Here is a 23,358-nt window from a genome sequence, read left to right as displayed (position 1 = left end):
GATCATAACTACTGCTATTGATCCCAACCAGGCAGAGAAGGGACAGATGTTTCCTATGCTTGCCCTGGAGGATGCTGAGCCAGGCTATTGGACTGATGACTAATTAAACGCCATTCATAGCTTTTGTCACGTCTCTGGTGAGACGTGAAGAGGGGGAATTAAAACTTTCTCTCTGAGAAAGTTTCCCTGGTTGTTTACTTTTGCTTTTCTTACTTTTACCTAAGTTTATGTCACGTCTCTTTGGAGACGTGAAGAGGGGGAATCAAAACTTTATCTTCTGATAAAGTTTACTCTATTTTTTGCCACTTGTAGCTTTTGTCCTAAGGTTATGTCACGTCTCTTGTGAGACGTGAAGAGGGGGAATAAAACTTTCTCTCTGAGAAAGTTTCCCTGGTTGTTTATTTTTGCTTTTCTTACTTTTACCTAGTTTATGTCACGTCTCTTAGGAGACGTGAAGAGAGGGAATATGAAACTTTTTCTTCTGGAAAAAGTTTCCCTTCTTGTGCCTGGATTCGCTTAAGGTTATGTCACGTCTCTTGTGAGACGTGAAGAGGGGGAATAAAACTTTCTCTCTGAGAAAGTTTCCCTGGTTGTTTACTTTTGCTTTTCTTACTTTTACCTAAGTTTATGTCACGTCTCTTTGGAGACGTGAAGAGGGGGAATCAAAACTTTATCTTCTGATAAAGTTTACTCTATTTTTTGCCACTTGTAGCTTTTGTCCTAGCGTTTGTCACGTCTCTTATGAGACGTGAAGAGGGGGATTTGTAATAAATATCATTTATTATAACACAAGCATATTTGCTAATACATTGTTATAACTAACTTCTTTCCAAACAGGGTTTCTCACAAACTCATAGCAGATACGGAGACCCACACACACCCAGAGACAGATGGCTGACACAGGCCTTTTCATAAAGACTGATAAGAAAAGTGGTGCCTGGTACTGCATATCACGAGAAACTGAGACACACACATACCCAAGGACAGAGGGCTGACGTAAACCTTTCATAAACACAGATAAGACAGGAACATCTTCGCACACACAAAAACTCCTCTTCAGTCTGAACATTTTACAGAGACACACAGAAATGTCAAAATAGGAACATCTACGCACACACCTAATCTCCTGTTTTAGCTGAACATTTCTGAAGACAAAGAACTCTACTCAGAGCCAATGGGACAGTGATACTGGCCTGAAGGAGACCTCGCCCAACTCATCAGAACCAACCAGAGGACCAGAACTTCCAGACTCAACCTACTTTCTGTACTGTATAAAATGTATATGCACTCTGTTATCTGGGCTTCTTTCGGATAGTTCCATTTGAGCTTGATGAAAAGGGTCCGTGCACGCTATTTCAGATATCTTTACCTCTGAATAAATTGCATTTAATTAAACCTCATCCACCCTGTCCAGAGTCTCTACTTCGTCTCAGTTCTCCAGTAAACATGTTTTATCAACACTGGCACCCGAAAACAAGTTTATTCCGATCACGAATACAGTGATCCCTCGCCACTTCGCGGTTCACTTATCGCGGATTCGCTATTTCGCGGATTTTCATAATGCATATTTTTTTTTTTTTGGTGCATTGTGCTCTGCATTCTGATTCGCTAAAAACTCACTCCCGCTTCTTGTATCAAAACATGCTACGAATTGTGCTATCATTTTGTCGTCTCGTGCAGTTATGTGTACGTACATAAAACAGCTTGGCAAATTTACATTAAGTTGGCCAAATTATCTTGTAATTTCGAACATCTCCTAAACCCATAATGTCGACGAAACGGCCTACACGTGAGTCACTGTATTTGTATACATGTAATAGTTGCTAATTGTAAAAAAAAAAAAAAGTTTTCTATTTCGCGGATTTCACTTATCGCGGGTCATTTTCGGAACGTAACCCCCGCGATAAACGAGGGATTACTGTAATTACAAAAAAGACTTGGATCATAATCGTTTCCAGAAAATTGCCCATATCAGTTACGATCCTCGTTTTGTCTGACTACTCCACACACCTCTAGTAGCTGCAGTAACAGAGACGTTAATAATGAACACATTGTTCTATCTGTGGTAATAGGACGGGGGAGAAACGTTTTTCTTAACAGTAAGTGTTACACGTATTGATGCATACGACATGCACCTACTGAAATCACAGTCAAAAATAGCTTGACTGAGTGGTTGTTTTGGCCTCCATAGCTGAGTTTTTATTTATTTATCTTTATTTAACCTTTATTTAACTAGGCAAGTCCGATTTATTTAACTAGGCAACAAATTATTATTTACAATGACGGCCTACACCGGCCAAACCTGGACAACGCTGGGCCAATTGAATAGGCTACTACAACTCATAGTTTGTCGTACTTTTCAGACAGGTGATCTATTAGGAATTATAGACTGGGTGTTTCGATCCCTGAATGCAGATTGACAAAAATATATAGTTTTACTGTTCTAATTTAGTTGGTAACCAGTTTCTAATCGCAATAATGTCCTTCTGGGGTTTGTTGTATATGGCAAATATATATTTTTTATTTTGGAAAAGTTTTATTGTCACAATTCCTTTAAAAACAGCTCATATACTTTTTACATCATTTTATACACATAAAAACGTCAATAAGGCATAAAACACAGCATTTGAAAATTACATTTAAATTTGTTAAAAAGTACATGTTGTTAAAACCAATGAGAACAACCATGAATAAAAGTACTTTTCATTGTAAAAAACATCAAATCTGTAAAGGCCATTTAAAATGTGTACAAATGATTCAACAAGGTAAAACATTCTTAAGATATGAAAAACATGTTAAAAAGCCACTTTGTTAAAAAGCTGTCTTCGGGTCCTTTGTACAGGAGCGGGGTGAGTCCTTATCAAGCTCGCCTCCTCCTGCTCTCCAGAATCAATCGTTGTTCCGTCCTTCGGGGCCCAGAGGAGATCCCTCCCCTAGGCGCATCGCCCTAGGTGCCGCAGCGCTGTCAGGCCGTGGCCGCCGGGACCTAGGGTGTTGTGGGGGACCCTTCGCCCGGGGTCGAGGCCCCGTTCCTTCCGTACCACCCCAGGGCTTCCGTGGCTACCATGGCCACTGCCTGGGGGGTGGTCTCTACACTTTTAGCTACCAGCAGGTTACGGGAGGACCACAGTGCTTCCTTCAGGCACGCGAGGGTGGGCCAGAACTTGGTGAAGGCCTTCGATGGAATAGGCCTTCGGCCCACCCCATACAGCACGAGCTGAGGTGTTAGGTCCTCCCCTGCTGGCAGACACGGGGTAATCAGGGGGCCTGCTTCCTTCCACAGGTCCCTGGCAGCTCTGCACTCCCAGAGCAAGTGCCTCACCGACTCTTCTTGGTTGTATATGGCCAATGCTAGAGTGACCCCTATCCACAAGAAGGGCAGCAAAACAGAACTGTATCAATGTTGAGTGTGCAGTCTAAGGTGCTGGAAAAAGTCATTTATGAATAGATGGATGAATATACTGACAAGAATACTCTTATCAGAACTACAGTCTGGTTTTAGAAAGACCCACTCCACTGACATCTCTGTTTTGACTGACTTCATCAGGAAATAAATGGACCAGGGAAATGTCTGTGGCATGGTAATGTTTGACCAGGGAAATGTCTGTGGCACCCCTGTTTGGGGTTTTAGGCTGGGTTTCTGTACAGCACTTCGAGATATTAGCTGATGTACGAAGGGCTATATAAAATAAACTTGATTTGATTTGATAGTAATGGTTGACCAGGGAAATATCTGTTGTCATGGATCTGCATCTTGGAACAACAGAATCCATCTTATTTGGATCCAGAGTAAATGTTGCAGGCTCCCCTGGATAACTCAGTGGTTACACCAAAACCCTCTGGCAGCTGTCTTGGGTGTGAACTGGATAGGTACCTGACTGCTGAGAAGATGAATAAATACATCTATATCACCGAGGCTCATTAACTTTGTATAGTCAATACAACTCTCATGTCTCGACTGTGAAGTGGCCGATGACGCCATCGCCCCAACTTAAGGATCACTTAGGTAGAACGTTTTCTTTGACCATTTAAAACACAAATACAACCACACTTAAAATGACACAAAAATAAGTTTGAAAACGAAATGAGTGTTGGATACAATATACAAAGTTGATGAGCCTCAGTGATATAGACCGGTTCCATTTCAGACGATATGAAATCAAAGCAGACCAGGTTAACGTTCTAAATCTGTATTCTGGACATTTCAACTTTAGGAACAGGTTCATTATGTTACAATGAGCAGTAATCAATTGTTGTCAATAAATATTGCAAATCAGTTAAGAAGAAATTCTCATTTACATTTGGCCTACCCCGGCCAAACCCGGACGACGCTGGGCCAATTGTGCGCCGCCCTATGGGACCCCGGATGTGATGCAGCCTGTTTATTGTGGCCTTGAATTACAAACTGTCCTATAAATGATTTAATTATCTAGCAAATAAAAGACCTCAATCCAGATTACGTCTGAGGGCGCAAAATGATCCACAAGTAGGCCTTTTCCTTGACATAATCAGGACATGACAGGCATAATCACCAGTGGTACAATAACAGATCACACACATTGTGGTTTTCAGAAGACAAAATGTATCTCTGAGGCCTTGGTTGCCTTTTAAATAGATCCTATATTATATCGCCATTCATCTGATACGAAAATGGAAATGTTGACAAATCTCCTTCTCAATAGGAAAATCATCAGAACTCACATGACATACCAATTTAAAACAGCTCCAACATTATTTTTAACATGAAGATCAGGGGAGAGCGCGAACGCAGTCCCCCACTACCATAAATTATGCAATCGAGATTTCCACATTTGAGAAATTCGCAGGGGTCAGCACAGCCGGAGTGCAATGGCTGAGCCTCGCCCTGGGTGAACCGCCTTCTTGATCACGGTGTCTCCCTTGCCAGGTAAGTATGAGTTGTACACGTTGGTAGAGAGGGTCTGATTCCAGGACAAAGGTGTTTGACTCACGGTTACCACTTCTACTTCTGATAATATCACATCATATCGACCAGGGTTTAATGACATTTATGAATACAGTTGAGGACAAAGCGGTGGAAAAGCGATGCACTTTGTTTTACTATATTATAACACTGTCTGACTATGTTCCCATCATGCAACACGGTAGAAATTCTATACACATTGATTTTTTTTGTCTAAATGTCTGTCTGATTACACACAATTAGGCGACGTACCAAAATGCTGAAATCACGTTCGTGCACACACAGCCCACCGAATGACACCAACTATTTCTGGTGTTTTGTAGCGTTCCAGACGTTGTAGGAATAGTTTCATCACGCTTGTTTTCTGCTCTCCGTAACATGTGATTCCACCATCGACCACAGGGAAGCAACGACCCTCAGACATGGAGGAGAAACAGTCGCCTACTACTTCATCAACAACAAGACACACTAGTAGCTACTAGGGGTGTGCTGACATGGACATACTCGTATTTGTAATTTATCATAGTAGCAGGCAGCAGGACTCTAAATGATGATCCTATGATCAGACCAGAAACATGCCAGGAAAAGAGAGAGGATGAAATGATGAAGCCAGCGGAGGATGAAATTCAGCTTCACTCTATCCAATCAGAGCAGCAGGATCAACCTACAGCCCGCCCTTCTCTTCACAGACAGGGGAAACTAGCCAGGTGATTTATTATTTATGACTGACTCAAAGACAGGACAGTATGGTTTAGAAACTCTGTGACTGACTGGTATGAGAAAGATTCTTGCTGGCAACCGAAAAAAAGTTTTTTTCCGATCACGAATAATTACAAAAAAGACTTAGATCATAATCGTATCCAGAAAATTGCCCATATCAGTTACGATCCTCGTTTTGTCTGACTACTCCACACACCTCTAGTAGCTACAGTAACAGAGACGTTAATAATGAACACATTGTTCTATCTGTGGTAATAGGACGTGGGAGAAACGTTTTTCTTAACAGTAAGTGTTGCAAGTATTGATGCATGCAGGGAAATGTCTGTGGAATGGTAATGGTTGACCAGGGAAATGTCTGTGGCATGGTAATGGTTGACCAGGGAAATGTCTGTGCCATTGTAATGTTTGACCAGGGAAATGTCTGTGGAATGGTAATGGTTGACCAGGGAAATGTCTGTTGTCATGGTAATGGCTGACCAGGAAAATGTCTGTGGAATGGTTGACCAGGGAAATGTCTGTGCCATTGTAATGTTTGACCAGGGAAATGTCTGTGGAATGGTAATGGTTGACCAGGGAAATATCTGTTGTCATGGATCTGCATCTTGGAACAACAGAATCCATCTTATTTGGATCCAGAGTAAATGTTGCAGGCTCCCCTGGATAACTCAGTGGTTAAACCAAAAACCTCTGTCAGCTGTCTTGGGTGTGAACTGGATAGGTACCTGACTGCTGAGAATATGAATAAATCCACCTATATCACCGAGGCTCATTAACTTTGTATAGTCAATACAACTCTCATTTCTCGACTGTGAAGTGGCCGATGACGCCATCGCCCCAACTTAAGGATCACTTAGGTAGAACGTTTTCTTTGACCATTTAAAACACAAATACAACCACACTTAAAATGACACAAAAATAAGTTTGAAAACGAAATGAGAGTTGGATACAATATACAAAGTTGATGAGCCTCAGTGATATAGACCGGTTCCATTTCAGACGATATGAAATCAAAGCAGACCTAGTTAAAGTTCTAAATCTGTATTCTGGACATTTCAACTTTAGGAACAGGTTCATTATGTTACAATGAGCAGTAATCTATTGTTGTCAATAAATATTGCAAATCAGTTAAGAAGAAATTCTCATTTACATTTGGCCTACCCCGGCCAAACCCGGACGACGCTGGGCCAATTGTGCGCCGCGCTATGGGACACCGGATGTGATGCAGCCTGTTTATTGTGGCCTTGAATTACAAACTGTCCTATAAATGATTGAATTATCTAGCAAATAAAAGACCTCAATCCAGATGACGTCTGAGGGCGCAAAATGATCCACAAGGAGGCCTTTTCCTTGACATAATCAGGACATGACAGGCATAATCACCAGTGGTACAATAACAGATCACACACATTGTGGTTTTCAGAAGACAAAATGTATCTCTGAGGCCTTGGTTGGCTTTTAAATAGAGCCTACATTCTATATAGCCATTCATCTGATACGAAAATGGAAATGTTGACAAATCTCCTTCTCAATAGGAAAATCATCAGACCTCACATGACATAATAATTTAAAACAGCTCAAACATTATTTTTAACATGAAGATCAGGGGAGAGCGCGAACGCAGTCCCCCACTACCATAAATTATGCAATCGAGATTTCCACATTTGAGAAATTCGCAGGGGTCAGCACAGCCGGAGTGCAATGGCTGAGCCTCGACCTGGGTGAACCGCCTTCTTGATCACGGTGTCTCCCTTGCCAGGTAAGTATGAGTTGTACACGTTGGTAGAGAGGGTCTGATTCCAGGACAAAAGTGTTTGACTCCCGGTTACCACTTCTACTACTGATAATATCACATCATATCGAACAAGGTTTAATGACATTTATGAATACGGTTGCGGACAAAGCGGTGGAAAAGAGATGCACTTTGTTTTACTATATTATATCACTGTCCGACTGTTTTCCCATCATGCAACACGGTAGAAATTCTATACATTGCATTGTTTGTATAAATGTCCGTCTGATTACACACAAGTAGGCGACGTACCAAAATGCTGAAATCACGTTCGTGCACACACAGCCAACCGAATGACACCAACTATTTCTGGTGTTTTGTAGCGTTCCAGACATTGTAGGAATAGTTTCATCACGCTTGTTTTCTGCTCTCGGTAAAATATGATTCCACCATCGACCACAGGGAAGCAACGAACCCCAGATATGGAGGAGAAACTGTCGCCTACTACTTCATCAACAACAAGACACATTAGTAGCTACTAGCGGTGTGCTGACATGGACATACTCGTATTTGTAATTTATCACAGTAGCAGGCAGCAGGACTCTAAATGATGATCCTATGATCAGACCAGGACCATGCCAGGAAAAGAGAGAGGATGAAATGATGAAGCCAGCGGAGGAAGAAATCCAGCTTCACTCTATCCAATCAGAGCAGCAGGATCAACCTACAGCCCGCCCTTCTCTTTACAGACAGGAAAACTAGCCAGGTGATTTATTATTTATGACTGACTCAAAGACAGGACAGTATGGTTTAGAAACTCTGTGACTGACTGGTATGAGAAAGATTCTTGCTGGCACCCGAAAAAAAGTTTTTTTCCGATCACGAATAATTACAAAAAAGACTTAGATCATAATCGTATCCAGCAAATTGCCCATATCAGTTACGATCCTCGTTTTGTCTGACTATTCCACACACCTCTAGTAGCTACAGTAACAGAGACGTTAGTAATGAACACATTGTTCTATCTGTGGTAATAGGACGTGGGAGAAACGTTTTTCTTAACAGTAAGTGTTACAAGTATTGATGCATGCAGGGAAATGTCTGTGGCATGGTAATGGTTGACAGGGAGATGTCTGTGGAATGGTAATGGTTGACCAGGGAAATGTCTGTGGAATTGTAATGTTGACCAGGGAAATGTCTGTGGAACTGTAATGGTTGACCAGGGAAATGTCTGTGGTAATGGTTGACCAGGGAAATGTCTGTGGCGTGGTAATGGTTGACCAGGGAAATGTCTGTGGTAATGGTTGACCAGGGAAATGTCTGTGGAATGGTAATGGTTGACCAGGGAAATAGCTGTGGAATTGTAATGGTTGACCAGGGAAATGTCTATGGTATTGTAATGGTTGACCAGGGAAATGTCTGTTGTCATGGTAATGGCTGACCAGGAAAATGTCTGTGGAATGGTTGACCAGGGAAATGTCTGTGGCATTGTAATGTTTGACCAGGGAAATGTCTGTTGTCATGGTAATGGTTGACCAGGGAAATGTCTGTGGAATGGATTTGCATCTTGGAACAACAGAATCCATCTTATTTGGATCCAGAGTAAATGTGCAGGCTCCCCTGGATAACTCAGTGGTTACACCAAAAACCTCTGTCAGCTGTCTTGGGTGTGAACTGGATAGGTACCTGACTGCTGAGAATATGAATAAATACATCTATATCACCGAGGCTCATTAACTTTGTATAGTCAATACAACTCTCATTTCTCGACTGTGAAGTGGCTGATGACGCCATCGCCCCACCTTAAGGATCACTTAGGTAGAACGATTTATTTGACAATTCAAAACACAATACAACCACACTTACAATGACACAAAAATAAGTTTGATAACGAAATGAGTGTTGGATACAATATACAAAGTTGATGAGCCTCGGTGATATAGACCGGTTCCATTTCAGACGATATGAAATCAAAGCAGACCTAGTTAAAGTTCTAAATCTGTATTCTGGACATTTCAACTTTAGGAACAGGTTCATTATGTTACAATGAGCAGTAATCTATTGTTGTCAATAAATATTGCAAATCAGTTAAGAAGAAATTCTCATTTACATTTGGCCTACCCCGGCCAAACCCGGACGACGCTGGGCCAATTGTGCGCCGCGCTATGGGACACCGGATGTGATGCAGCCTGTTTATTGTGGCCTTGAATTACAAACTGTCCTATAAATGATTGAATTATCTAGCAAATAAAAGACCTCAATCCAGATGACGTCTGAGGGCGCAAAATGATCCACAAGGAGGCCTTTTCCTTGACATAATCAGGACATGACAGGCATAATCACCAGTGGTACAATAACAGATCACACACATTGTGGTTTTCAGAAGACAAAATGTATCTCTGAGGCCTTGGTTGGCTTTTAAATAGAGCCTACATTCTATATAGCCATTCATCTGATACGAAAATGGAAATGTTGACAAATCTCCTTCTCAATAGGAAAATCATCAGACCTCACATGACATAATAATTTAAAACAGCTCAAACATTATTTTTAACATGAAGATCAGGGGAGAGCGCGAACGCAGTCCCCCACTACCATAAATTATGCAATCGAGATTTCCACATTTGAGAAATTCGCAGGGGTCAGCACAGCCGGAGTGCAATGGCTGAGCCTCGACCTGGGTGAACCGCCTTCTTGATCACGGTGTCTCCCTTGCCAGGTAAGTATGAGTTGTACACGTTGGTAGAGAGGGTCTGATTCCAGGACAAAAGTGTTTGACTCCCGGTTACCACTTCTACTACTGATAATATCACATCATATCGAACAAGGTTTAATGACATTTATGAATACGGTTGCGGACAAAGCGGTGGAAAAGAGATGCACTTTGTTTTACTATATTATATCACTGTCCGACTGTTCTCCCATCATGCAACACGGTAGAAATTCTATATAAATTGATTTTGTTGTCTAAATGTCCGTCTGATTACACACAAGTAGGCGATGTACCAAAATGCTGAAATCACGTTCGTGCACACACAGCCAACCGAATGACACCAACTATTTCTGGTGTTTTGTAGCGTTCCAGACATTGTAGGAATAGTTTCATCACGCTTGTTTTCTGCTCTCGGTAAAATATGATTCCACCATCGACCACAGGGAAGCAACGAACCCCAGATATGGAGGAGAAACTGTCGCCTACTACTTCATCAACAACAAGACACATTAGTAGCTACTAGCGGTGTGCTGACATGGACATACTCGTATTTGTAATTTATCACAGTAGCAGGCAGCAGGACTCTAAATGATGATCCTATGATCAGACCAGGACCATGCCAGGAAAAGAGAGAGGATGAAATGATGAAGCCAGCGGAGGAAGAAATCCAGCTTCACTCTATCCAATCAGAGCAGCAGGATCAACCTACAGCCCGCCCTTCTCTTTACAGACAGGAAAACTAGCCAGGTGATTTATTATTTATGACTGACTCAAAGACAGGACAGTATGGTTTAGAAACTCTGTGACTGACTGGTATGAGAAAGATTCTTGCTGGCACCCGAAAAAAAGTTTTTTTCCGATCACGAATAATTACAAAAAAGACTTAGATCATAATCGTATCCAGCAAATTGCCCATATCAGTTACGATCCTCGTTTTGTCTGACTATTCCACACACCTCTAGTAGCTACAGTAACAGAGACGTTAGTAATGAACACATTGTTCTATCTGTGGTAATAGGACGTGGGAGAAACGTTTTTCTTAACAGTAAGTGTTACAAGTATTGATGCATGCAGGGAAATGTCTGTGGCATGGTAATGGTTGACAGGGAGATGTCTGTGGAATGGTAATGGTTGACCAGGGAAATGTCTGTGGAATTGTAATGGTTGACCAGGGAAATGTCTGTGGTCATTGTAATGGTTGACCAGGGAAATGTCTGTGGTAATGGTTGACCAGGGAAATGTCTGTGGCGTGGTAATGGTTGACCAGGGAAATGTCTGTGGTAATGGTTGACCAGGGAAATGTCTGTGGAATGGTAATGGTTGACCAGGGAAATAGCTGTGGAATTGTAATGGTTGACCAGGGAAATGTCTATGGTATTGTAATGGTTGACCAGGGAAATGTCTGTTGTCATGGTAATGGCTGACCAGGAAAATGTCTGTGGAATGGTTGACCAGGGAAATGTCTGTGGCATTGTAATGTTTGACCAGGGAAATGTCTGTTGTCATGGTAATGGTTGACCAGGGAAATGTCTGTGGAATGGATTTGCATCTTGGAACAACAGAATCCATCTTATTTGGATCCAGAGTAAATGTTGCAGGCTCCCCTGGATAACTCAGTGGTTACACCAAAACCCTCTGTCAGCTGTCTTGGGTGTGAACTGGATAGGTACCTGACTGCTGAGAATATGAATAAATACATCTATATCACCGAGGCTCATTAACTTTGTATAGTCAATACAACTCTCATTTCTCGACTGTGAAGTGGCTGATGACGCCATCGCCCCACCTTAAGGATCACTTAGGTAGAACGATTTATTTGACAATTCAAAACACAATACAACCACACTTACAATGACACAAAAATAAGTTTGATAACGAAATGAGTGTTGGATACAATATACAAAGTTGATGAGCCTCGGTGATATAGACCGGTTCCATTTCAGACGATATGAAATCAAAGCAGACCTAGTTAAAGTTCTAAATCTGTATTCTGGACATTTCAACTTTAGGAACAGGTTCATTATGTTACAATGAGCAGTAATCTATTGTTGTCAATAAATATTGCAAATCAGTTAAGAAGAAATTCTCATTTACATTTGGCCTACCCCGGCCAAACCCGGACGACGCTGGGCCAATTGTGCGCCGCCCTATGGGACACCGGATGTGATGCAGCCTGTTTATTGTGGCCTTGAATTACAAACTGTCCTATAAATGATTTAATTATTTAGCAAATAAAAGACATCAATCAAGATTACGTCTGAGGGCGCAAAATGATCCACAAGTAGGCCTTTTCCTTGACATAATCAGGACATGACAGGCATAATCACCAGTGGTACAATAACAGATCACACACATTGTGGTTTTCAGAAGACAAAATGTATCTCTGAGGCCTTGGTTGCCTTTTAAATAGAGCCTACATTCTATATAGCCATTCATCTGATACGAAAATGGAAATGTTGACAAATCTCCTTCTCAATAGGAAAGTCATTAGAACTCAAGAGTTAAAAACTCACAACAGTTTCAATCTGTTGATATTTTATTTTTAACATGAAGATCAGGGGAGAGCGCGAACGCAGTCCCCCACTACCATAAATTATGCAATCGAGATTTCCACATTTGAGAAATTCGCAGGGGTCAGCACAGCCGGAGTGCAATGGCTGAGCCTCGCCCTGGGTGAACCGCCTTCTTGATCACGGTGTCTCCCTTGCCAGGTAAGTATGAGTTGTACACGTTGGTAGAGGGCGAGTGATTCCAGGGCAAAGATGTTTGACTCACGGTTACCACTTCTACTTCTGATAATACCACATCATATCGAACAAGGTTTAATGACATTTATGAATACAGTTGCGGACAAAGCGGTGGAAAAGCGATGCACTTTGTTTTACTATATTATATCACGGTCCGACCGTATTCCCATCATGCAACACGGTAGAAAATCTATACATTGCATTGTTTGTATTAATGTCCGTCTGATTACACACAAGTAGACGATGTAGCAAAATGCTGAAATCACGTTCGTGCACACACAGCCAACCGAATGACACTAACTATTTCTGGTGTTTTGTAGCGTTCCAGACATTGTAGGAATAGTTTCATCACGCTTGTTTTCTGCTCTCATTAAAATATGATTCCACCATCGACCACAGGGTGGCGTACGACCCCAGACATGGAGGAGAATCAGTCGCCTACTACTTCATCAACAACAAGACACATTAGTAGCTACTAGGGGTGTGCTGACATGGACATACTCGTATTTGTAATTTATCATAGTAGCAGGCAGCAGAAATCTAAATGATAATCCTATGATCAGACCAGAAACATGCCAGGAAAAGAGAGAGGATGAAATGATGAAGCCAGCGGAGGAAGAACTACAGCTTCACTCTATCCAATCAGAGCAGCAGGATCAACCTACCTCTTTACAGACACGGAAACTAGCCAGGTGATTTATTATTTATGCCTAACTCAAAGACAGGACAGTATGGTTTAGAAACTCTGTGACTGACTGGTATGAGCAAGATTCTTGCTGGCACCCGAAAAAAAAGTTTTTTTCCGATCACGAATAATTACAAAAAAGACTTAGATCATAATCGTATCCAGAAAATTGCCCATATCAGTTACGATCCTCGTTTTGTCTGACTACTCGACACACCTCTAGTAGCTACAGTAACAGAGACGTTAATAATGAGCACATTGTTCTATCTGTGGTTATAGGACGGGGGAGAAACGTTTTTCTTAACAGTAAGTGTTACAAGTATTAATGCATGCAGGGAAATGTCTGTGGAATGGTCATGGTTGACCAGGGAAATATCTGTTGTCATGGTAATGGTTGACAAGGGAAATGTCTGTGGAATGGTAATGGTTGACAAGGGAAATGTCTGTGGAATGGTAATGGTTGACCAGGGAAATGTCTGTGGTATGGTAATGGATGACCAGGGAAATGTCTGTGGAATGGTAATGGTTGACCAGGGAAATGTCTGTGGAATGGTAATGGTTGACCATGGAAATGTCTATGGTATTGTAATGGTTGACCAGGGAAATGTCTGTGGAATTGTAATGGTTGACCAGGGAAATGTCTGTGGTATGGTAATGGTTGACCAGGGAAATGTCTGTGGTATTGTAATGGTTGACCAGGGAAATGTCTGTGGAATTGTAATGGTTGACCAGGGAAATGTCTGTGGAATGGTAATGGTTGACCATGGAAATGTCTATGGTATTGTAATGGTTGACCAGGGAAATGTCTGTGGAATTGTAATGGTTGACCAGGGAAATGTCTGTGGTATGGTAATGGTTGACCAGGGAAATGTCTATGGTATTGTAATGGTTGACCAGGGAAATGTCTGTGGTATGGTAATGGTTGACCAGGGAAATGTCTATGGTATTGTAATGGTTGACCAGGGAAATGTCTGTGGAATTGTAATGGTTGACCAGGGAAATGTCTGTGGTATGGTAATGGTTGACCATGGAAATGTCTATGGTATTGTAATGGTTGACCAGGGAAATGTCTGTGGAATTGTAATGGTTGACCAGGGAAATGTCTGTGGTATGGTAATGGTTGACCAGGGAAATGTCTGCGGCATGGTAATGGTTGACCAGGGAAATGTCTGTGGTAATGGTTGATCAGGGAAATGTCTGTGGAATGGTAATGGTTGACCAGGGAAATGTCTATGGTATTGTAATGGTTGACCAGGGAAATGTCTATGGTATTGTAATGGTTGACCAGGGAAATGTCTGTTGTCATGGTAATGGTTGACCAGGGAAATGTCTGTGGAATGGTTGACCAGGGAAATGTCTGTTGTCATGGTAATGGTTGACCAGGGAAATGTCTGTTGTCATGGTAATGGTTGACCAGGGAAATATCTGTGGAATGGATCTGCATCTCGGAACAACAGAATCCATCTTATTTGGATCCAGAGTAAATGTTGCAGGCTCCCCTGGATAACTCAGTGGTTACACCAAAACCCTCTGTCAGCTGTCTTGGGTGTGAACTGGATAGGTACCTGACTGCTGAGAATATGAATAAATCCATCTATATCACCGAGGCTCATTAACTTTGTATAGTCAATACAACTCTCATTTCTCGACTGTGAAGTGGCTGATGACGCCATCGCCCCACCTTAAGGATCACTTAGGTAGAACGATTTATTTGACAATTTAAAACACAATACAACCACACTTACAATGACACAAAAATAAGTTTGAAAACGAAATGAGAGTTGGATACAATATACAAAGTTGATGAGCCTCGGTGATATAGACCGGTTCCATTTCAGACGATATGAAATCAAAGCAGACCAAGTTAACGTTCTAAATCTGTATTCTGGACATTTCAACTTCAGGGACACGTTCAAAGCTAATGTGATTATCCAAGTCATTCAAACAAATTTCTCCCTCCTAATTTCGATCATTATGTTACAATGAGCAGTAATCTATTGTTGTTGTTTTATTTTTTGTTATTTACCTGTATATATTTAACTAGGCAAATCAGTTAAGAAGAAATTCTTATTTACAATGACCGCCTACCCCGGACGACGCTGGGCCAATTGTGCGCCACCCTATGGGATTACCAATCACGGCCGGATGTGATGCAGCCTGTTTATTGTGGTTTTAAATGACAAACTGTCCTATAAATGACTTAATTATCTAGTAAATAAAAGACCTCAATCCAGATGACGTCTGAGGGCGCAAAATGATCCATTCACAAGTAGGCCTTTTCCTTGACATAATCAGGACACGACAGGCATAATCACCAGTACTACAATAACAGATCACACACATTGGGGTTTTCAGAAGACAAAAAGTATCTCTGAGGCTTTAGTTGGCTTTTAAATAGATCCTATATTCTAAAAGCATTCATCTGATAAGTAAGCAAATGGAAATGTTAATAAATGTCATCACGATACTCATGAGAACTCGTAGTTTAAATGTCAGAACATAACAGCATAAATGTGTTCATTGATTATTTTTAACATGAAGATCAGGGGAGAGCGCGAACGCAGTCCCCCACTACCATAAATTATGCAATCGAGATTTCCACATTTGAGAAATTCGCAGGGGTCAGCACAGCCGGAGTGCAATGGCTGAGCCTCGCCCTGGGTGAACCGCCTTCTTGATCACGGTGTCTCCCTTGCCAGGTAAGTATGAGTTGTACACGTTGGTAGAGGGCGACTCATTCCAGGACAAAGGTGTTTGACTCACGGTTACCACTTCTACTACTGATAATATCACATCATATTGACCAGGGTTTAATGACATTTATGAATACAGTTGAGGACAAAGCGGTGGAAAAGCGATGCACTTTGTTTTACTATATTATATCACGGTCCGACTGTTTTCCCATCATGCAACACGGTAGAAATTCTATACATTGCATTGTTTGTATAAATGTCCGTCTGATTACACACAAGTAGACGATGTACCAAAATGCTGAAATCACGTTCGTACACACACAGCCCACCGAATGACACCAACTATTTCTGGTGTTTTGTAGCGTTCCAGACATTGTAGGAATAGTTTCATCACGCTTGTTTCCTGCTCTCCGTAACATGTGATTCCACCATCGACCACAGGGTGGCAACGACCCCCAGACATGGAGGAGAAACAGTAGACTACTATTTCATCAACAACAAGACACAGTAGTAGCTACTAGGGGTGTGCTGTATTACATTTATTTACAAGTGGATAAATGTGTTTGCTTTTCCGTGTCTAGCAAAAAAGACAACAAAAATATATTTACAAGATAAGTTTGGTTAAAGTTGTCCTTCTCAGGGGTTGACAATTGATTAGGCTCAAACTTGAAGGCAGTGTAGAAAAGACGAGGGCCTGTTTGAATGGCGCCAGGTGTCTCTTTCACTCGTCCCCAATAGACTATTATAATCACATTCATTGGTAAACTCTGAACAACTGTAGCCTAATATATTTGTCAGTATTCAGAGATCGCAAGTAAAAACAATTCAACTTGAAAAAAATGGGGGAATGTTTATCCGACTGGTCGCTGAGGAGACAAAGGCAGATGACGTCAGACGTATGGAAGACGTGACTTGAGCTCATAGGAAGAGGAAGGAGACAGCGCTGTGTCGATGTGACAAACAAGCGCTGTAGGCTAGTATATATATATTTTGTTCCCGATTGCTTGGTACAATGTAAACAACACAAAATAAATTATAGGTGTCCCAGAGAGTTGATTTGTACCAATATTTTTTTTTTATAAAGCCTTTATTATTATTATTTAGGCCATTGTATACTGTAGGCTAATTATTCAAGAGAATGCTTGAATGTATTTAAATGCAGGACTAGTAGACTGTGTGATGAAATGAAGTAATAAGGACTAATTGATAACGGGCCTGTTGCACAAAACTAGGATAAGGGATTAAGCCAGGATATCTTGGTGATCCTGGCTCAATTGATCCGTAATCCGGTTGCACTAAAGATGGATAGGGGGCAGGAGGATATGTTATGGTATAAATTACCATGGAGATTTATTCTGTGGAGCTAGCCTGCTCCAGACCAGGCTAAATTCCAGGATCTATTTAATCTCATCCCTAATGTCAGTCAGCAGTCACCACAAATGGAAACCAATAGTTATTTCACTGCTCACTATACATTGTTATCACATATAACTAGACCCACTGTTATTATTTAAACGTTTGTGATCATTAATTTCAATGATTTTGGATAAAAAATTATTTTTAGATGATGTTGCTATCATTAGATAATTTACAGTTTCCCATAGACTATAAGGCTATATATAAAATGATAGAATATTAGGGCCACAGAGGGGAAAAAAACACAAGTCATAATATTGTAACCAGTTGTTTTAAAGGAGGACAGTTGTTAAAATGACAGATGTGGGGCATTTCGTGAAATTGTACTTCAGTATGGTTTCATAAACAAAGACATGCTGATGTGCCAGAATATTAAGTATCACATTGTCATAAGTATCAAAACTATAAAAACAATATGTAGCTTTTCTGCAGAAAGAACCAGCCTCATAAATTTATGACTTTATCCTTTTTCTTCAGTGTGGCCCTAGTACTCTGTCATATAAACAAATACACATTCCATATGAATATAAAAACACAATGTGTAACATTATGTTCCTTTATTGAATAAGGACAAAACAAAGCAGGTAAACCATCAGCTCCTTTCGAAACTGAAGTCACAGTGACTCTACAAGATGGAAAGCACAGAATCCAAGCATATTATACAAAATGATACATACACATTCAAAGGTCTGTATATAACACACCCTGCATGTCTGCACACTAAAATAAATGCAGGACAAATCCATACACATCAACTGAACAGACAAATGAATGGATGCAGTAGCCTCCCTGCAGCCTTGTATTACACACAGTATACCGCACAAACATCATAAGAGGCCAAATTCGTCAAAAAACGAACCCAAAAAAACCCAAATTCCTCTGCCACCGCAGGACATATTTAACCAAAATTGAAAGCACACATACTAACTAAAATAATTCAACACATATTGGTCCCTCAGCAGCCGACCACTGTCGTCATCAGGGAAGATTGCCGGATTGTCCCAGTCCATGGCTGGTGGCACTCTGGGGGCCCTCTCCTTCCTCAGGCAGGCCACATTGTGGAGGACAGCACAAGCCACAGTAATATCACATGCCCTAACAGGGCTGACCCTTAATTTGTGAAGGCAGTGAAAGCGTGCCTTCAGGAGGCCAAAGGTCATTTCAACTCTGGCCCTGGTCCTGGCATGGGCATGGTTGTAGGCCTGCTGTGCTTCCTGGGGGTCTGTGAAAGGTGTCAGGAGAAAAGGCTGGCAGCCATACCCCCTGTCTCCCAGCAACACACCAGAGAATTCACCTGTCAACACAAAATCTCATCATTACTACCTCATAAACACAGTGATATTCTTGACACAGCCATGATGGTTATAAATAGGGGTTGTGTGGCTTACCTTGTGATAGGCACTGATAGATTTCAGAGGCCCGAAAGATTCTGGAGTCATGGACTGAGCCAGGCCATTTTGCCACAACATTGCTGATCACACAGTCAGCATTGCAGACCATCTGAAATCATAAGATGAGGAATATTACACCAATCAATGCACATCACTGGCAATGCAGAGTGTTCGTCAATGGACAATATCAAAAAGTTATGTTCACCTGAACATTAATGCTGTGAAAGGATTTCCTATTCACAAAATCGGCCTCATGGGCACCTGAGGGGGCTTTTATCCTTATGTGTGTGCAGTCCACTGCACCAATGACATTGGGGAAACCTGTCACACAAAGTAATGAGTATCCTACTATGTGTTAACAGTTGTCCTGTAATTTGTAGATCCTCTTACCTGCAATCCTATAGAACTCCTCTTTGATGTCACAGAGTCTTCTGTGGCCAGGGAAGGAGATGAAGACATCTGCTAATGCTTTGATAGCCAGACACACACTCCTTATTGTGCGGCAAATTGTGGCCTTGTTCAGCTGTTCTGCATCCCCCACTGAGTACAGGAAGGCTCCACTAGCAAAAAAGCGCAAGGCCACACAAACCATTTGCTCCACACTCAGTGCATGGCTCCGTGCAGTGCGGTGCTTAATCCTGGGACCCAGTAGTCTGCATAGATACCTGATGCCATCTGCAGAAAACCTGTATCTTTCATATAGATGGTCATCAGGGAAGGCCAGTGGGTCCAACCGGTCCCTGAAGACCCTTTCTCGCCTGAAGGCTCTCCTCAGCACAAGTGCTTCTTCATCCACCACATCTCGCACGAATGGGCATGCCATTGTCAGAGCAGAAAGGAACACACAATTTTGGGCCTTCATATAGGCTAGTGGCCACACCTGGTGCTGGGGGGGTGGGCAAAAGAGGGCGATGCCTTATAACGATGACTTGGTTGTACTGATTGCTGGGAAAATAAAAGAAACCTTAGAAAGATGCCACCGTCCTGTGTGCTCACAATAAGAGCTCATATGTCATGGCTCACTTGACTTTACGAGAATATACCTAATTTTTATTTTGAGCTGTGTCATCTTCTTGGAGCTGGGGGAGGAAAGAAAAATAATGATTAATACATTTGTGTTACAGTTAGCATACAGTGTACATTGAAGGCATATCTCACCTCCCTCTCAAGTTTTTTTATTTCAAGGTCCAGTTTCCTAATTGTCCTCTTTTTTATTTCGGACTCCAGTGCAAGATTTTCCATCTTTTTCTTCTTGTACTGAATGTCTATGTCTGCCAGTTCTATTTGGCGCCGGAGGTGGTTGCCATACAACTTTCTGATAGCTTGTGAGCTCTGTGAACACAATACAATTAGCGCAGCTGGAATTTGGCAGGATGTGGTGTCCTTTTATTAATACGCACTATGTTGCCAGGCTGGTTTTCCCACTGTATAGCATCTGGGTCCTGTAAAAGAAATTAGATTTTTTGATTTTGATGAGGACTCCTCACCATTGTAGAGTAAATAGTACTTTCACAGTCTTAACATGATACCTCATGCCTTCTGGAATCCAGAGAGATGGTCTCCTCCTCATCATCGTCTCCATCATGTGCTGTTGCTGCTGCACTGGGGCCTTCACCCTATCACATTTAATCGGATTCATATTGAAGCTAGTAGACAAGACATGCCAGGCCTACAGTATGCCTTTGATGGAGTACTCACTGGATCAGCATCGTCTGGTGCTTGTGCTGGTGGCTCTAACAGGAACACAGTGCTGCCAGACACTGCAAGGCAATAGGTAAACCAAAGTCAGACAGTCCAAATTGATTCAATATGAATGTGGTTGTATCCCATGTAGAGATGGAAGGACATACCTTGAATGAAGCGGGTGGCATCTTGGGAGGAACCTATGCTCGTCTCTTTCCCCCCAGGGATCCCCTCTAAGACGGGCCTGCCTTTATTTAGCTCCAAGGCCATGTCCTCTGCTGGGGTAAGGTCAGCCTTTGGTGACCCACCACCCGTGCCTTGTCTGTGGGTATTCTTTTTCACTGCTAAAACAGTACAGACAATGTGTGAGCAGGCACCTTCTGGGTACAATATATGCTTGTGCTTTGTTAAATATTAGTCAGGGACCATACCATTCTGCAGAATGTTCTTGTATTTGATTTTGACCTGCTGCCATGTCCGTTTTGGCCCGTTCATGTTTAATCTACACACACACACACACACACACACACACACACACATTTAATGGAGTCACACTGCAAAAAATTACTTGGTATTTTTGTCTTGTTTTCAGTAAAAATATCAAAAAATGTATCATAGCTTTATACAGTGTGATGGAGTTACTTTACACAATTTCACTCATATCTGCAGTGCATTTCAATTAAAAATTTAACCGTTTCATAATTACAGTACAACTGCATTTTTGGAGATGTGAATTAAATATTTGAATTGTAATTGTGATGTTTCAGCGGAGCGGTGAGTGTGTAATTGTGCACTACTTACGCATTCAGGCGGTCTGCAATACTTTGCCACGCTTTTTCTCTTTGCTTTATCACTGTGGCGGTGTTGCCTTTCTTCTTAATTATATCTTTTACCTCCTCGTATGCCTCCATGAGGATTTGTGCTTCCGACGGGGAAAAGTACGCGGCTCTAGTTGCCATGGTAAATCAGTTAATCTGTGATCTGTGGCGGGGTCTATTTGAGTGAGCCGTGAGCGCGCACCTATCCAGGATTTGTTTCACCTGGCTTAATGAATCCGTGTCTGCTCATCCTGGCTTGGTCTTTGTGCAACCAATTAAGCCTGGACGCACATGTTTTGGCTTCATTGAGCTCAGCTGAGTCATTTATCCCGGATGTCTTAATTCTACTTTTGTGCAACAGGCCCCCGGTCAGAAAGCTGGACAACACCAGCATAATGACATCCGAGAGAGTCTGCAATAACGAAGAACAACAAATGGTAAATCATTTATTAGGGCTACAGCATAGCAAAATATGAAATAAAAAATAATTTGAGAAAATGTCACGTTGTGCGGATCGTTATACATTTTTAGAACTTGCGAGTCAAAAAGTTGAAAGGCCATTAAGGTCACATGATCACCTCATTCAAGGTGGGGGGCGGCAGGTAGCCTAGTGGTTAGAGTTGCTGAATCGATCCCCGAGCTGACAAGGTAAAAATCTGTCTTCTGCCCATGAACAAGGCAGTTAACCCACTGTTCCTCGGTAAATAAGAATTTGTTCTTATTAACTTTTGTGTCCTTAACACCAATTCTGCTTAACCTGCAATCTGTGTCAAGAGACTTTGTTTGAAACACCAGAAGTTCTGCAGTAACCTCTGTCTCAGTATGACTACTTTAAAAACATATCTACAGGCATCGCTTATAAGACTGAAATTAACTCATTGTACAGCTTTCGGTCGGTAGTGTGAAAAATGCTGACTCAATCTACAGTGTAAATGAAATGTCAAAATAAATGTCAATTTCACCATCAGATTCTGTGCATCTACACTTTGGAGCTGCTTCTCTAGTTGCTCAACGTCTTCCTCCGTCTCCATCCTCTTGACAAGGAACTCAGAGTCTTCCTCCGTCTCCTTCCTCTTGACATGGAACTCAGAGTCTTCCTCCGTCTCCATCCTCTTGACATGGAACTCAGAGTCTTCCTCCGTCTCCATCCTCTTGACATGGAACTCAGAGTCTTCCTCCGTCTCCATCCTCTTGACATGGAACTCAGAGTCTTCCTCCGTCTCCATCCTCTTGACATGGAACTCAGAGTCTTCCTCCGTCTCCATCCTCTTGACATGGAACTCAGAGTCTTCCTCCGTCTCCATCCTCTTGACATGGAACTCAGAGTCTTCCTCCGTCTCCATCCTCTTGACATGGAACTCAGAGTCTTCCTCCGTCTCCATCCTCTTGGCATGGAACTCAAAGAGTCTTCCTCCGTCTCCATCCTCTTGACATGGAACTCAGAGTCTTCCTCCATCTCCATCCTCTTGACATGGAACTCAAAGTCTTCCTCCGTCTCCATCCTCTTGACATGGAACTCAAAGAGTCTTCCTCCGTCTCCATCCTCTTGACATGGAACTCAAAGAGTCTTCCTCCGTCTCCATCCTCTTGACATGGAACTCAGAGTCTTCCTCCGTCTCCATCCTCTTGACATGGAACTCAGAGTCTTCCTCCGTCTCCATCCTCTTGACATGGAACTCAGAGTCTTCCTCCATCTCCATCCTCTTGACATGGAACTCAGAGTCTTCCTCCGTCTCCATCCTCTTGACATGGAACTCAGAGTCTTCCTCCATCTCCATCCTCTTGACATGGAACTCAACGTCTTCCTCCGTCTCCATCTTC

General features: G+C 42.0%; 1 protein-coding gene, 1 long non-coding RNA gene and 5 other non-coding genes across 8 annotated transcripts; all 7 read right to left on the bottom strand.

The window, feature by feature from the left end:
- Positions 1-760: 760 nt before the first annotated feature.
- Positions 761-21,900, bottom strand: LOC139579556 (uncharacterized). The gene is made up of 2 exons (XR_011675790.1): positions 21,431-21,900; positions 761-1,460 (listed from the first exon to the last, which is right to left on the bottom strand). It is a non-coding gene; the product is annotated as an uncharacterized lncRNA (long non-coding RNA).
- On the bottom strand, positions 4,751-4,914 carry LOC139579821 (U1 spliceosomal RNA). Its single transcript, XR_011675835.1, has one exon. It is a non-coding gene; the product is annotated as a U1 spliceosomal RNA (small nuclear RNA).
- LOC139579865 (U1 spliceosomal RNA) lies at positions 7,263-7,426 on the bottom strand. Its single transcript, XR_011675880.1, has one exon. It is a non-coding gene; the product is annotated as a U1 spliceosomal RNA (small nuclear RNA).
- LOC139579854 (U1 spliceosomal RNA) lies at positions 9,955-10,118 on the bottom strand. The gene has a single exon (XR_011675869.1). It is a non-coding gene; the product is annotated as a U1 spliceosomal RNA (small nuclear RNA).
- On the bottom strand, positions 12,660-12,823 carry LOC139579809 (U1 spliceosomal RNA). Its single transcript, XR_011675824.1, has one exon. It is a non-coding gene; the product is annotated as a U1 spliceosomal RNA (small nuclear RNA).
- Positions 16,080-16,243, bottom strand: LOC139579962 (U1 spliceosomal RNA). The gene has a single exon (XR_011675968.1). It is a non-coding gene; the product is annotated as a U1 spliceosomal RNA (small nuclear RNA).
- Positions 18,167-21,437, bottom strand: LOC139579555 (putative nuclease HARBI1). 2 transcript variants are annotated; one of them, XM_071408300.1, is made up of 8 exons: positions 21,151-21,437; positions 20,887-21,063; positions 20,735-20,796; positions 20,566-20,652; positions 20,195-20,478; positions 19,427-20,115; positions 19,034-19,145; positions 18,167-18,939 (listed from the first exon to the last, which is right to left on the bottom strand). In XM_071408300.1, exons 6-8 carry the CDS (start codon positions 19,493-19,495, stop codon positions 18,569-18,571), a joined length of 552 nt encoding a protein of 183 aa, XP_071264401.1. In that variant the 5' UTR covers positions 19,496-20,115; positions 20,195-20,478; positions 20,566-20,652; positions 20,735-20,796; positions 20,887-21,063; positions 21,151-21,437; the 3' UTR covers positions 18,167-18,568. The 2 variants fall into 2 exon arrangements, with proteins under 2 accessions (XP_071264401.1, XP_071264400.1); XM_071408299.1 differs by having other exon boundaries at positions 20,887-21,437.
- Positions 21,901-23,358: the final 1,458 nt, after the last annotated feature.

This window comes from Salvelinus alpinus, chromosome 6 (genome assembly GCF_045679555.1).
Source record: "Salvelinus alpinus chromosome 6, SLU_Salpinus.1, whole genome shotgun sequence".
Lineage (NCBI taxonomy): Eukaryota > Metazoa > Chordata > Actinopteri > Salmoniformes > Salmonidae > Salvelinus > Salvelinus alpinus.
This window is presented reverse-complemented; position numbering and strand designations above follow the sequence as displayed.